Source organism: Carcharodon carcharias, chromosome X, assembly GCF_017639515.1.
Source record: "Carcharodon carcharias isolate sCarCar2 chromosome X, sCarCar2.pri, whole genome shotgun sequence".
Lineage (NCBI taxonomy): Eukaryota > Metazoa > Chordata > Chondrichthyes > Lamniformes > Lamnidae > Carcharodon > Carcharodon carcharias.
In genome coordinates, this window is record NC_054507.1 from 18,925,051 (window position 1) to 18,941,477 (window position 16,427).

At 44.9% G+C, this 16,427-nt stretch overlaps 1 protein-coding gene across 1 annotated transcript; it reads right to left on the reverse strand.

Moving 5' to 3' along the window:
- Positions 1-5,810: 5,810 nt before the first annotated feature.
- Positions 5,811-11,583, reverse strand: LOC121273225 (keratin, type II cytoskeletal 8-like). Its single transcript, XM_041180241.1, has 9 exons — positions 11,149-11,583; positions 10,791-10,999; positions 10,076-10,136; positions 9,875-9,970; positions 9,594-9,758; positions 9,367-9,492; positions 8,741-8,961; positions 8,012-8,061; positions 5,811-6,172 (listed from the first exon to the last, which is right to left on the reverse strand). The coding sequence occupies exons 1-9, from the start codon at positions 11,515-11,517 to the stop codon at positions 6,027-6,029; spliced, it is 1,443 nt and encodes a 480-aa protein (XP_041036175.1). The 5' UTR covers positions 11,518-11,583; the 3' UTR covers positions 5,811-6,026.
- Positions 11,584-16,427: the final 4,844 nt, after the last annotated feature.

A 16,427-nucleotide genomic window follows, 5' to 3' on the forward strand; every position in this document is an offset into this window, starting at 1 on the left:
ATAAGGAGTCCAAAACCAGATGTGGTGTCACCAACAGCCTGTCCGACTACAGCAAAACATCCCTAATTTCCTATGACATTCCCCTTGCAATAAATAACAACATTCCATTTACCTTCCTAATCACTTGCCTTACCTGCATGCTAACATTTTGTGATTCATGTAGCAGGATACCCAGATCCCTCGGTACCTCAGGGTTGTGCAATCTCTCTCCATTTAAATCATATGCTGCTCTTCTATACTTCTCACCAAAGTGAACAGCTCCACATTTTCCCACATTATACTCCATCTGCCAAATCTTTGCCCACTCACATAACCTACCTATATCCCTTTGCAGGCTCCTTACATCCTCCTCACTAGTTACTCTCCATCTTACTGACATCTTTGTGTCATCAGCAAATTTAGCCACCCTACTTTCAATCCTTTCATCCAAGTCATTTTTTCTAGGTTGTAAATAGTTGAGGCCCCAGCACTGATCCCTGTGGCACTCCATTAATTACAGCTTGCTAACCTGTAAATGACCTATTTATACCTACTCTCTGCTTCCTGTTAACTAACCAATCCTCTATCCATGCTAGTATGTTACCACCTACACCATCAGCTCTTACTTTGTGTGGTAACCTTTGACATAGCACCGTATCAAATGCCCTTTGGAAATTCCTATGCACCACATCTACAGTTTCCCCTTTATACATGTTGTAGGAGTATAAAGAGCAAGAGTTCAGTGAGGAGAGCGGGGTATGAAAAGTAAGACTTCAGTGAGGAGAGTGGTGCTGTAAAGAGAAAGGCTTCATTGAGAAGTCACTTACACAGATGGAGTGGGGAGAAGCAGCAGCAGAGAGGTGGACCTGCTTGTTACCTGTGGAGGAATACAGCTTCAGCTTCCAGTAAACACTGAGTTTGAGGGAAAAAGTATTCAAACAGTGACCTCAGAGGAAAGCCACAAGTCTATTTGTTAGTGAGCAACTGCTGTGAGGGACTGTCTGTAAAGAGCTGGAATTTAGAAAATGAAACTTTTAAATATGCCTAAAATACCCACCTCATAATTAGTTTAGAGACACTAGCAGAAGGGAAGTGGTGAGTCCATTATCTCTTTAATTCTGAACTGATAGCGTTTATTAGATTATGAAGATTTAAATTAGTACAGTAAGTGGGGTGAGAGGATGCATGAATTTCATCCAAATTTAATTACGCAAATAATTAATTAGTTACTTAATTAAGATACAATAAGGATGGCACCGCAGGTGATGTGCTGCGACTGCAGGATGTGGGAGCCCCTGAATGCCAGCATGATCCAGGACAAACACACGTTTGCAGTAACTGTGAGCAGCTTGAAGAGATTTGGCTCCGAGCCATTGAACTGGAGGCTGAGCTGCAGACACTGCAACAGAGCAGGAAGGGGGATATGTTACCTTGACACTTTGTTTCTGGAAGTGGCCATGACCCTTATGATAGGCTCTTGTGTTTTGTTCAGTGACAGGAAGCTGTGACTGCAAGTGAGGCAGGTAAGGAGATCAGGACAGTAGAAGTGGAAGAGCCTCAACACTTGAAATTGTCCAACAGGTTCAAGGGGCTTGCAAACTGTATGGACAAGTGTGGGAATGCAGGGTGGGCGAGCAAACTGACCATCGAAACATGGTACAGGGAACCATTCAAACAGGAGGAGCTAACAGAAATGCGGGGCTAGTAGGGGACAGTTTATTTAGGGGGATAGACAGAGTTCCCTCCAGCTGAGAGTGAGAGTCCAGAAGGCTCTGTTGTCTGTCCGGTGCCAGGGTTCAGGACATCTGCTCTGGGCTGGAGGGGAACTTGCAGTGGCAGGAAGAGGATCCAGTGGTCATGGACCATGTAGGTACCAATGACATAAGTAGGACTAGGAAGGAGATGCTGCCTAGAGGATATGAGCAGCGAAGGGCTAAATTAAAATGTAGGGTCTCACAGGAAATAATGAGAATAGGCTATTTTAGATCTAGTATTGTGCAATGAGCAAGGGCTAATTGATAATCTCGTTGTAAAGGAGCCTTCAGGGAAGAGTAACCTTAATATGTCTTTCATTCCAAAACTAGGGCCTTTGATCTAAACAAAGGAAACGACGATGGAATGAGGAGCAAGTTGGCTGAGGTAGCCTGGGGAACTACATTAAAAGCTATGATGGTAGACAGACAATGACTAGCATTTAAAGAATTAATACATGGTTTGCAACAAATTTACATTCCTTTATGGCACAAAAAACCAGCAGGAAAAGTGATCCAACCATGGCTAACAAGAGAAGTTAAGGATTCTATGAGATCAAGGGAAGAGGCTTATAAAGTTGCCCAAAAAATAGTAAGCCTGAGGGTTAGTAGCATTTTAAAATTCAGCAAAGGAGAACCAAGAAATTGATAAGAAAATGAAAATAAAATATGAAAGTAAGCGAGTAACATAACATGGAGTGTAAAAGCATCTATAGATGTGTAACAAGAAAAAGGTGAGTAAAGACAAAGGTGAGCCCATTACAGGCAGAAAGTAGAGAATTTATAATGGGGAATAAGGAAATGGCAGAGAAACTAAACAGTTACTTTGTGTCTGTCTTCACAGAGGAAGATACAAAAAGGCTCCCTGAAACATTGGGGAGCCAAGGGACCAATGAGATTGAGGAGCCATAATTAATTAATATTAATATTAGTTAAATGTTAATTAAATAATTAAATAGAAATTAATATTAGTAAAAAAGGATGCCTGGAGAAATTATTGGGGCAGAAAGTTGATAAAAGCCCTGGACCTGATCATCTGCATCCCTCCACACCTGGAGTATTTTGTGTCGGTTTGGACTCCTTACCTAAGGAAAGATATACTGGCCATCAAGGGAGTGTAACAAATGTTCATTAGATTATTCCCTGGGATAACAGGATTGTCCTCTGAGGAGAGGTTGAGGACACTGGGCCTGTAATCTCTACAGTTCAGCAGAATGAGAGGTGAGCTCATTGAAGGAATTAGGATTTAGAACATCAAGTATTCAACAAACATTTATCTCTCTATTCTACATGTATCTCTGATTTGAATGGTGATTGCCTTTGCTGATAAATGTAGGATACATATAGGGCTGGAATTGTGTTTGTCTCATGAAAACCCAACCTGCATACTTTTGTGACTTCCTAAATGTACACATTGAAGGTACAAAATTCTTACACAGGTCAACAGGGTGGATGCAGGAACGATATTTCCCCTGGTTGGAGGGGTCTGGAACCAGGGCACACAGTTTCAAAATATGAGTAGGCCATTTAAGACCGAGATGAGGAGGAATTTCTTCACTCAGAGGGTGGTGAATCTTTGTAACTCCTTGCCCCAGAGAGCTGTGGAGGCTGTCATTGAGTATGTTCAAAACACAGGTGGATAGATTTCGAGATACCAATGACATCAAAGGATACAGGGACAATACAGGAAAATGGTGTTGAGGTAAAAGATCAGCCACGATCAAGTTAAATGGCAGAGCAGGTTTGAAAGAACCAAATGATCTCCTCCACCTTCTATATTCCTCTGTTTTTCCTACGTTCCAATTCATGTTCCTTCCCCAAGGAACTAAAATACAATTTTCTAAGTGCCCTGCTATAAACTCCTTAATAATAAATTCTGACTTTTTCCCCATGACAGATGTCCGACTAACTGGCCTGTAGCTTTCCTCCTTACTTGAACTCGCTATTTTCCAATCTGATGGGAACTTTCCAGAATCAAGGGAAAATCACAACCAATGCATCAACTATCTCAGCAGCCAATTCTTTGAATAATCTCGGATGAAGTCCATCAGGTGCTGGAGACTTGTCAGAGTTCAGTTCAGATCATTCTTTCAGTAGCCTTAACCTGTTGGGTACAATTGTTTTACTTTCCTGTCACTTTATAACATTTATTTTTTCACAGGATCTGGACATCGCTGGCAAGGCCAGCAGTTGTTGGCCACCCCTAACTGCCCTGCCACACCATTTCAGACGGCAGTTAAGACTCAATCGCATTTCTGTTGTTCCAAAATCACATGTCAGCCAGACAAGGCAAGGATGGTAGATTTCCCTTCCTAATCAGCATTAGTGAACAAGATGGGATTTTACCGCAATCAATAATAGCTGTCATAGTCAACATGACTGAGTTTAGCTTTATATTTGAGATTTTTTTAATTGAATTTAAATTCCACCAGCTGTTATGGTGGGATTTGAACACATGGCCCCAAAGCGTGCACCTGGGTTTCTGAATCACTAGCCCAAAGATGTTACCACTACACCAACATCTCCCCATAGGGTGAGGTGGCAGAGATCCGTGACCAGCTGCCTTGACAATGGTAGCCTCCTGAAGCACTGCTCCTTGGACAGCTGAAGGAAGCTGAGTCTCTGTCTGTACACAGTGGGAGCTGGGCAAGGCCTGCTGCGTGCCTGCCCCTCTGGTGCTGCATTTTCCAGCAGCCTTCCTGCAATTCCTCCAACAGGATGCCATTGCTGCTGGTGCTCTTTTTCCTTCTCCTCCTCCTCCTCCTCTCCACTCCAATCAAGTGCGGTGTCCATGGACAAATTCTTGTTAGTTTTCAAGGAATGTCATAAACACAGTCCAGCTTAAACAGTGATCACTGAATCATAGCCTAGCATATGAAGTGAGAAGAGACACTTGTGGGTGTTGCAGCTTTGTACAGATTGGGTTTTTACAGCACTTTGTTTTTATTTCAGATCTCCAGCATCCACAGTATTTTGCTTTTCATTTAGAACATTGTGTTGGGTTTTAGGGATTGAACCTCATGAAGGGTATATTGGCCTTGGAGAGGGTGCAGAGTCTCCAAAGGAAACAACAGTATGACCTGCATGAAAAAAGGATGTTGATTGGTTGGCAAGTAGACTCCTTTTGTTCCCTTTCAAATTTGGTATGTTGCGATTCTGTCCTGATGAGTGCAAGATGGAAAGCTTTGACTGCATGTCTCTTTTTACAGCAATACTCAAATTATTATATTGTTCTTATTACATCAGAGAGACATTTGTCTTTTCACAGAAGCATTCCTTCTGGATCCTAAGTTTTACTGTAGTTTAACCAAACAGCTGTACAGGTGAGGAATGGAACACTTTCCATTTTGATTGCAAATTCAATGTTGAACAAGCCCAATTGAGGTTGGGAAGCACAATGTGGTCCAGACAAGAGCTCCTCTTCTTGGGTCCAGAAATATGCCTCAGTTCCGAAGGCATTATTACATCAGTATGGTATTTTTCCATTCCCCACGCGAGCTATCCTGTGATTTCTCTGAGTGAGGCTGCACTACAAATTAGGGACCACATCGTACTGTAGTCCCACACTAACTGGGAACGTGTTAGAGACTGCACAAAATCAATTTCTGTACAACACTTACACTCAATAGATGGTGGATACTTTCCCTAATCACTCTGGTCTATATTTCAACACATAGCCCAGGACAAGTGTTCTAACCCAACATATCTCCCGCTATCACATAGCTATGAGGTGGCCTGCCTTTATGATATACAAACTCCATTGTGGAAATTCCAATATAACCTATGTCCAGTGCTTGTATTCTCAGCTGATAGAAAAAGTGATATGATTGCTGGAGGAGAATTATTTGAATTATTTGAATTGTTGCTAATCTTTGCTGTATCCATATCATGCACTGATTGGTTTCAATGATGGTGTGCTGTGTTCCTTATGTGGAATACACAAACTAGTCTTTCTATGTTTCACAACATTGCTCCAAACTTAATGTTATAAAAATTGAAAGATCTTAAATTTCAAAAGAACAGATGAAACTTCTTTCTTCCACTAACTTCATATTGTGCTGAAATAAAAAGCAGTCCGGATTTATTGATTAGAAGTTTATTCATATAACAGAAATGTCATAAAAGGCAGATCCCCGATACAAAATAATAGATAGAATTGAAACAGAGTTGAGCACCGGAAACTTTGGGATATTTCCCATTTTAAAAGATCCAGGAAATAAGAGGAAATAGAGCTCTGACAATCAACTCAGTGGGCTGGTAAGAGACTCCGTTGGCATTAGTTTATCCCTCGATGATTCAATATGAAGAAAGATATCCACCACCACGGCTTTGCTCCATTGATTTCACAATCACTGTTTGGCTACTTCTGCCACTACCAGAGCCTCCTAAACCGAGAGAACTTTCTAATCCGCTACTCAAGTCACGGAACTGCTGAAAATTACCTGTAAAAGAGGAAAAACAAAACACCGTCTTATACTCTGGGTCTCACACTTTCTTTTCTTTATTCTTTCATGGGATGTGGGCATCACTGCCCATCCCTAACTGCCTTTGAACTGAGTGGCTTGCTTGGCCATTGCTGAAGGCATTTAAGAGTCAACCACATTGCTGTGGGTCTGGAGTGACATAGTAAGGATGGCCGATTTTGGTCCCTAAAGTACATTAGTAATTCAAAGAACAAGTACAACAAGAAGAGTAATTTGCATTTAGATAGCACATTTAACACAGGAAAATGTCACAAGGTGCTTTCCAGGAACATTATCAAACAAATATTTGACACCAAGCCACATATGAGGATGGTGATGAAAAGGTCGCTCAAACATGTAGCTCTTAAAGGAGGAGGCAGAGAGGGAGAGAGGAGGAGTGGTTCAGGGAGGGAATTCCTAAACTTTGAGTCTTGGTTACTGAAAGTGTGGCTGCCCCTGGTGGGGTGATGTAAATCAGGGATGTGGAAGAGGCCAATACTGCAGGGGCACAGAGATCTCAGGGCATTGTAGAGCTGGAAGAAGTTACAGAGACAGAAAGGGATGATGCCCTGGAGGAACTTGAGCACAAGGATGAGAATTATCAGTTCAAGGCATTGCCTGGTTTGGAGCAAGTGTAGATCGATGAGCACAAAGGGTGAACAGGACTTGGAACATGTTAGGCTATGGGCAGCAGAACTTTGAATGAGCTGGAGTTTCAGGAGGGTGGGGTTTGGAATGCTGGCCATGAGAACATTGGAATAGTTGAGTCTGGAAGTAACAAAGGCATGAGTGTGGTTTTCAGCATACGATGAGCTGAGGCAGTTGTGGAGAAAGATGATATTACGGAGATGGAGGTGGGTGGTTTTGGTGTTGTTGTGGCTATGGGTTCAGAAGCAGAGCTCAGGGTCCAGTCCGACACCAAGATTGCGAATATCTGGTTCAGCCTCAGGCAGTGGCCATGGAGGAGGTGGATTTCTTGAATAGCGAACATAGCTTGTGGCTGCGATCAAAGGTAATGGCTTTGGTCATCACCATGTTAAGTCACAGGCCCAACCAGTGGACAAAGCAAAAGAGGTACTGGAGGGACACTGCTGTGGTCAAACATGTCTATGGCTGCAGACAGATAGAAAAGGATGAGGAGATATATGTTACTGTGGCCACAATCACATTGGATGTCTTTTGTGACTTAGATAAGGACTGTTTCTGTGCTGTTAGAATGGCAGAAAGCTGATTAAAGAGGATCAAACATAGAGTTGCAGAATAGATGGACACTGCTTTGGAAGGCAACAACACATTCAAGGACTTTAAGAGAAAAGCAAGGTCGGAGATGGGTCAGCAGTTTGCAGGAACACAGGGTGAAATGCGGAATTTATGTGGTGGGGGGTGATAGTGGCTCATTTAAAATGGAGGGGGACAGTACTAAAGGAGAAGGAATCATTAAACATTATCAGCCAGCATGGGGGTCAGGATAACAAGTTGTGTAGTCAGCAGTAATAGAAGTACTTACATTGAACACCTATTGATCTCATTGTTAAACACAGAGACATTATTTACACTTATGTATGACTAAAGTGAGATCTGAAATATGGAAATACAAAGCCATTCTATCAGCCTCTGGGAACTGAACAAAGAGAGGTTAAGGTTCGGGAAGCACTGTATAGATCCTTCTTCCGATCACACAGACTGGGAGTTGAAATAACAACCTGTCTATTCGCTTCTCAACAAATGAAAATTACAGAATTTCACATTTTTGTTTTGGATTTCTAGCTCTTGCTCCCGGAATTCTTACTTCAAACTAGGAATTAGGAATTCTCTTACCTTGGCTCTGTACTTGCTGGATGTTAAGGGTTTTTACCCCACTTATCATCCTGTTGATAATGGAAACACAATCACATTACAGCAGGTATTTGCAGCATATTTACAGTCAGATTTCTCTTGAGTTGACCAATTTTCTCCATCTCCCAGGAACACCGGCATCTGCTGGGGTTCAGTGTCGAATGGGCACGGTCACCCTCCAGACCCTCGCCCAAAGTGCCCACTCTTCATGTATGGCCACTGGCAGCAAATGCCAACAGGCCATTTGGTCATGGGGCAGGGAGATCCAGAACTTCAAGCAGAACACACTGTATAGCCATCAGGAACAGGCTCCAGGGCTGCTTTTACCCCCCCATTGCTTGGGACCCACAGCCCAACTGAATGCCTCAACCACTGATCTGGTTCAGCTTCTGCTCGGTATAGCTCAGTTCCACAATGCCCACACCCAGTGAGCCATCAGGAGAGCTTTACTGGTTTATCTCTATGAAAGAAAGAATGAGTCACAGGCCAGGGATTCATTCTGAGAGTGAGTGTGATGTTTGTGTCTCCTTAGATACCAAGCCGCTTTTAAACCGAAGTTCTTGTAGAATACCCTGGCACTCCGAGTTCCCGCACTTTATTCCATTAACAGATAACAATAAAGCACAAGTACAGATTGTAATCTGCCACTAGAGAAAATGATGCACTGTGCTCAGTGTGATGGCTGGAGTTTGTAACTGCCCCATATCCTACCTTTCCTCCTCTCCCTCCAGCAGAGACTTGTAGGTGGAAATTTCAACATCCAGATATAACTTGACTTGCAGCAGCGCCTCATATTCCTGGACTTGTTTCATCAGCTGTTGTTGTGCATTGGCCAGGGCAGTTTTCAGGTCTTCAATCCTATCCTTTGCACCTCTGAGTGACAGCTCGCCGCGTTCCTCGGCTTCTTTGATTAAAGCCTCCAGTTTGAGACGCTAAGTAACACAAATATTCACATGGTCAGTTCCATCGACACTTTGTGCATCAGAACAGCGCTCAAAACGAGTCCTCGTGAAAGGCAGGGGGTCAAGGCAAGATGTGTTTGCTGGTGGCATCATGACAATGAATTGGGAACAGCAGTGTCGTGTGCACTGCAGGCTGGCAAGGGATTCACACTGGAATGGTTCCTTACTATTATCGAAAAGTTACCATCAGTGAGAGAGCAAGACTGGCAGAAATAGGCAAGATTGCACTGATCCCGCCACCACTTCTTGTCCAATTGTTGTTTTGGATGGGGTAGGACGGGGGAGAGAATGAGACACACCCAGAAAGACAAAGCGCCATTCACAACAATTATTCACTTGTTCCCATTATCATGTTGCTTTCACTTCTTTGCCTACCTCGTTTCTCAGGCTCTCAATATCATTATTCAGTGCACGGATACGCTGATTCATCTGTTTAACCTCATCCTTGGTCACACGGAGCTCATCCCCATATTGTCCAGACGACATGCTCAGTTCCTGCATCTACAACGAAACATTGACACGGAGTTAGCAAAAGATTTCACACTTCAGCATCGACTGCAGATCTATCAATCAATGTGGGACATGAGGATTGGGATCTTAACCTTAGTCTGTTTCCAAATCTCCGCTTCTTTACGGCTCTGATTGGCCATGTTTTCATACTGAATTTTGGCTTCAGTAATGAGTTGTTCGATGTCCAGTTTGGGTCCACTGTCCAGTTGCACGCTGACAGATGTGTTCTGAATCTGTGCCTGCAGCTCACGGATTTCCTAAAGATCGGCGGGAGAAAAGATTGAAAAGTGATTGGAAGCGTTCGAGCTGCATTGGATTACACTGGATTAGATTAAACAGCAGAGGACAATTGTGGGCCATGTCACATTGTTACCTCTTCAAAGATTGATCGCAGGAAGTCGATTTCATCGGTGAGGCTTTCCAGTTTAGCTTCCAGCTCTACTTTGCTCATGTAGGAGTCATCCACGTCCTAAAGAGGAGAAGGACAAAGTATTTTGAAAAACTCTCTCAAGAGAGCCGTTTGCTTTCGGCCTGCAGACAGATATATATATATATATATGTATAGTCAGCTCACCTTCTTGACCAGGACAAACTCATTCTCCATTTCCGTGCGCTTGTTAATTTCATCTTCGTATCTGGAATGAAGCAGATTATTTTACTGAGAATCCTGTGGAAATCAATCCTACTGCCCAGTTGACATTACATTGTCTATTTATCAAATATCTATCCAGATAATCACCTTTCCCTGCAGCCCGAGTTTACCAAACCCACTAACTGCCCACCCCACCCCATTACCCCAATTCACTCATCCCTCTCCCTGACCTTCACAGCTCTGGGAGGCTCCTCCACCTTTACAACAGATTCGTTCAGCAAACAGCTCCTCCAGACCCAGATACTTGCTCCGTCCTGTGGTCCGCAGCCCAGATGCCCACACTCGGACACTTCCCTGTCCCGGAGAAGTGACCCTACAGGAACCGGGGCGCTGACTGATGTTTCCATCTCCACAATGCAGGGCGACTGATGCCAAATGCGGCAACCAGCTGGATCCCAGTGGGAAAACAGCGGACTCAGCTGCCACTAATGTGACGGGGACGAGTACAGCCATTTCCCCTCACTCCTGCAGTTTAGTCTACATGACCATCCAGAGGGTTATTTCTCCAGGTGCCATTTTGCCAGCTCCTGCTCAATTTGTCAAAGTGGTCCTAATGTCAACCTGGGACTTTGTCTCGTTCAGACACGACAAGGGATAGGAACCAAAACTTGCCCAAATTCAGCAGCAGCGCACTTACTTGCCCTTGAAGTCTTCAACCAGACCTTGCATTTGGACAAGATCGGCCTCGAACCTGAGTTTCTCCTGCCCCAGTGTTTCCAGTTGTCTTTTCAGGTTGTCGATGTAAGTCTGGAACATGCTGTCGATGTTGGATTTGTATTCTCCTTGTTCTTTCAGGAGATTCAGTTTGACCTCCAGTTTCTTATTGCTCTGTTCCAGGTAACGAACCTGCCGGTGTAAAATGAAGACACAGTTACGTTGGAACTGAATCGGCTGCAAAGTGAGAACACACATTTCTGGAGACACACCAAGTCATTGAGAAAAGGCACAGAACACTGGCTTCCAAACACGGCCGCCTGGATAGCTCTGAACTTTACCTGGTCAATGAATTTGACAAACTGGTTGTTGAGCCCCTTGATCTGTCTGCTCTCCTCCAAGCGGACACTCTGCAGGCTGGTGTCATTTTGAGGGAGAGGGCTGCTGAGGTCAATGTTAGTGGATTTCTGGATCAGCGCCCCCGAGAAGCCGCTGCTAAACCCCGAACTCCCCCCATAACCTGAGCTCCTGTGGAGCGGTGCCGCTTTTCTCCGTGATTGACTTAGGATCAAACTCTGTGCTCTCCCCTGTATGGGGAAGGCAGTCCCGCTGCTGCCCACAATCCGTGCGGAGGATAATCTGCCTCCTATTCCGCCCAATCCTCTGACGCTGCCGCTTGAGGACCTGTAGGAGAAACTCGAACGAGACATGTTGAGGTTGTTTGAGAGAACCCGGAGTCCGAAACTGAACGGCTGCTGGGACTGAGGGCGCTCCCAACTGCTTTTATGGGCTGTGTGGATCGAGGCTCGGTCAGGGTGTCAGATAACAGCAATGGGAATGGAGAAACCGAGAGAGGGGAGGAGCCGGTCACCGCCCTTTGCCACGGGTTCCAACCTGTCCCTTTGCGGTGCAGCAACACCTGGTTCCTGCAGTTCCAGCCGCTGGCCAACCTGGAGTCAGCAACAATGAGTGGCTTTGGGTAGCAGCTCCGTCCCCAACTTGTAGATCATCAGCTGGATGTGGGGCTGGGAGACTCCAAGAGCCTTGAAACGGTCCCTGTGAAGGAGCTGTTTGAGAGGCCAGCAACTGCAGTGGATATGATGAATGTAAATGGAGAGAGCAGCTCATAGTATTAGAGTCTATCAGTGAGGATCATTCTGTGCTTTCCAGTATTGGGGGTAAGGTTGGGGTGCCTCTACCTGCTCCTTTTACAAGTGGCACACCTGCTTTGGAGACCTGACCAGCTTTTAAGCCGAAGACATTTGAAGAATTCAGTGCAGAACAACACAGGGGAGACTGTGTGAGAGAGGTGAGAGTGTACAGCTCCCTTCATCACTGTTATCTTCCAATCCCATGTTATCTCTAGCCCCTTGGACACTGCCCAGTTTATCCACACCATCACTGATTGAGTTCTTTACAGGCTACCTCTTTGAGTTTCTGTTCCTCTACCCTGAAGTCTCCTCAGTGTGGCTCCATGTCAAATGATGCCTGACTATGCTCTTGTGAAACATCGGGACACTGAGGGTGGCAAAGGCGCAGAATGCACTCTGGGTGGGGGACTTCAATGTCCATCACCAAGAGTGGCTCAGTAGCACCACTACAGTCTGAGCTGGCCGAGTCCTAAAGGACATAGATGCTAGACCAGGCCTGCGGCAGGTGGTGAGGGAAGCAACAAGAAGGAAAAACATTCTTGACCTCATCTTCACCAAGCTGGCTGCCGCAGATGCATCTGTCCATGACAGTATCAGTAGGAGTGACCACCTCACAGTTGTTGTGGAGACAAAGTCCCATCTTCACATTGAGGATACCCTCCATAGTGTTTTGTAGCACTACCACCATGCTAAATGGGATAGTTTTCGAACAGATCTAGCAACTCAAGACTGGGCATTCATGGGGTGCTGTAGACCATCAGCAGCAGCAGAATTGTATTTGAACACAATCTGTAACCTCATAGCCTGGCATATCCCCCACTCTACCATTACTATCAAGCCAGGGGATCAACCCTGATTCATTGAAGAATACAGGGCATGCCAGGAGCAGCACCAGACATACCTAAAAATGAGCTCTCAACCTGGTGAAGCTTTCATACAAAGCTACTTGCATGCCAAACAGTATAAGCAGCAAGTGATAGAGAGAGCTAAGCGATCCCATAACCAATGGATCAGATATAAGCTCTGCAGTCCTGCCATATCCAGTTGTGAAAGGTGGTGGTCAATTAAACAATTCACTGGAGGAGGAGGCTCCACAAATATCCCCATCCTCAATGATGGAAGAGCCCAGCACATCAGTGCATAAGATAAGGCTGAAGCGTTTGCTACAATCTTCCGCCAGAAGTGCTGAGCGAATGATCCATCCCATCCTCCTCCGGAGGTCCCCAACATCACAGATGCCAGTCTCCAGCCAATTCGATTCACTCCACGTGACATCAGGAAATGGCAGAAGGCACTGGATACTGCAAAGACAAAGGGTCCTGACAATATTCCGACAATAGTACAGAAGACTTATGCTCCAGAACTTGCCCTGCACCTAGCCAAGCTATTCCAGCATAGCTACAACACTGGCATCTACCCAGCTATGTTGAAAATTGGCCAGGTATGGCCGATACACAAAAAGCAGGACAAATCCAACCCGACCAATTATCGCCCCATCAGTCTACTCTCCATCATCAATCAAGTAATGGAAGGCGTCATCAACTGTGCTATCAAGTGGCACTTGCTTAGCAATAACCTGCTCATTGACGCCCAGCTTGGGTTCCGCGAGGGCCACTCAGCTCCTGACCTCATTGCAGCCTTGGTTCAAACATGGACAAATGAGCTGAACTCCCAAGCTGAGCTGAGACTGACTGCCCTTGACATCACAGCTGCATTTGACCAAGTGTGGCATCAAGGAACCCTAGCAAAACTGGAGTCAATGGGAAAACTCTTCACTGGTTGGAGTCCTACCTAGCACAAAGGAAGATGGTTGTGGTTGTGGAAGTCAGTCATCTCAGCTCCAGGACATCACTGCATGAGTTCCTCAGGGTAGTGTCCTCAGGCTAACCATCTTCAGCTGCTTCATCAATGACCTTCCTCCCATCATAAGGTCAGAAGTAGGGATGTTTGCTGATGACTGCACAATGTTCAGCACCATTCATGACTCCTCAGATACTGAAGCAGTCCATGTCCAATTGCTGCAAGGCCTGGAAAATATCCAGGCTTGGGCTGATCAGTAGTGAGTAACAGTCGTGCCACACAAAAGCCAGGCAATGACCATCTGCAACAAGAGAGAATCTAACCATCACCCCTTGACTTTCAATAACATTACCATCACTGAATCCCCATATCAACGTGCTGTTGGTTACCAGTGGCCAGAAGCTGAACTGGACCAGCCATATAAATACTCTGGCTACAAGAGCAGGTCAGAGGCTAGGAATCCAACGATGAGTAACTCACCTCCTGACTCCCCAAAGCCTGTCCACCCTCTACAAGGCACAAGTCAGGAGTGTGATGGAATACTCCCCACTTGCCTGGATGAGTGCAGCTCCCACAACGCCCAAGAAGCTCAACACCATCCAGGGCAAGCAGCCCGCTTGATTGGCACCACATCTACAAACATTCATTCCTTCCACCACCGATGCACAGTAGCAGCAGTGTGTACCATCTACAAGATACACTGCAGGAATTCACCAAGGCTCCTTAGATAGCACCTTCCAAACCCACAACCACAACCATCTAGAATGAGAAGGGCAGCAGATAGATGGGAACACTATCACCTGGAAGTTCCCCTCTAAGTCACTCACCATCTTGACTTGGAAATATATCGCCGGCCCTCAATGTGGCTTGGTCAAAATCCTGGAACTCCCTTCCTAACAGCACTGTGGGTGTACCGACACCACATGGACTGCAGCGGTTCAAGAAGCCAGCTCACCACCAACTTCACAAGGGCACTTAGGGATGGGCAATAAATGCTGGCCCAGCCAGGGAAGCCCACATCTCATCAACAAATGAAAAGAAATACATATATATAAATTTAAGTTTATTGCCTGTAAACTAGTTCCCTAAGCAATAAGTGTTTGAGGAATAATCTGGTTTTGCGCTCTTTCAGGTTGACAAAACATAGATAGAAGAAGAGTGTGAGAGCCCATTGAAAGAATCCACTGTTCACGAGCATTGCAGTCCCTGGCTGCTGTGTCCCAAGGGCTCCAGCAGCTGTTTGAATGTGGAAACTCACCAGGGTCCCTGGTCCATATTTTTGCATCCAGAGTGAAGTTTAAGATTGTGAAATTTGGGGAATAAATATTTTTCAAAAAAAGGGTTGAAATGGAAAAGAGTGCCCATTTTTGATCAATCCAAACTGACTACATTGTGCATGGTTAATTGGGAGAAGCAATATTCCTAATCCCTGCAAACTGGTTGCATGTAGTATTTTAGGAATTTAATTCATTCATGAGTGCTCTGCCCAAAGGCTGGTCCTTGGCACATTGTCTGCCAATGCTTCATCCTGAATTGATTTCTTGGCTGGTTTCAATGGGAGGTCTGTCAAACAAACGCTAGTGTCCTTCCTGAAGTCAGCTCCACAAGCATCCAGATAAAACTCCTGCCAAATCAGCTACCATCTACTGCACACTGGCATCGTCAGTGTCAGGCCTTGTTTTCTTATCACTTCATATAAGCATACAAACAGACCTAGGAGCAGGAGTAGGCCATTCAGCCGCTCAGGGCTGCTTCACCATTTGATAAGTTCATGGCTGATCTGATTGTGGCCTTAACTCCACTTCCTTATGCCCTTTGACTCCCTTGTCAATCAAGAATTAGTCTATCTCAGTCTTAAAAATATTCACTGATTCTGTCTCCACTGCTCTCTGGGAGGTTAACAACTCTCTGAGAGAAAAAAAGGCCTCCTCATCATTAGATGAGAGATTTGTCATTTTTAAGCTGTGCCCCTAGTTCCAGTCTCTCACATAACCACTCTGTTAACTCCCTTCAAGATCATAAATGTTTCAGTAAGATTACCTCTCATTCTTCTAACCTCCAAAGGATACTGTCCCAACATGTTTAACCTTTCCTCATAAAATAAGCTCCTCATCCCAGGAATGAGTCGAGTCATCTTCTTGGAACTGTTTTTAACACAATTATATCCTTTCTTAAGTAAGGAGTCCAAAACCAGATGTGGTGTCACCAACAGCCTGTCCGACTACAGGAAAACATCCCTAATTTCCTATGACACTCCCCTTGCAATAAATAACAACATTCCATTTACCTTCCTAATCACTTGCTGTACCTGCATGCTAACATTTTGTAATTCATGTAGCAGGATACCCAGATCCCTCGGTACCTCAGGGTTGTGCAATCTCTCTCCATTTAAATCATATGCTGCTCTTCTATACTTCTCACCAAAGTGAACAGCTCCACATTTTCCCACGTTATACTCCATCTGCCAAATCTTTGCCCACTCACATAACCTACCTATATCCCTTTGCAGGCTCCTTACATCCTCCTCACTAGTTACTCTCCATCTTACTGACATCTTTGTGTCATCAGCAAATTTAGCCACCCTACTTTCAATCCTTTCATCCAAGTCATTTTTTCTAGGTTGTAAATAGTTGAGGCCCCAGCACTGAACCCTGTGGCACTCCATTAAT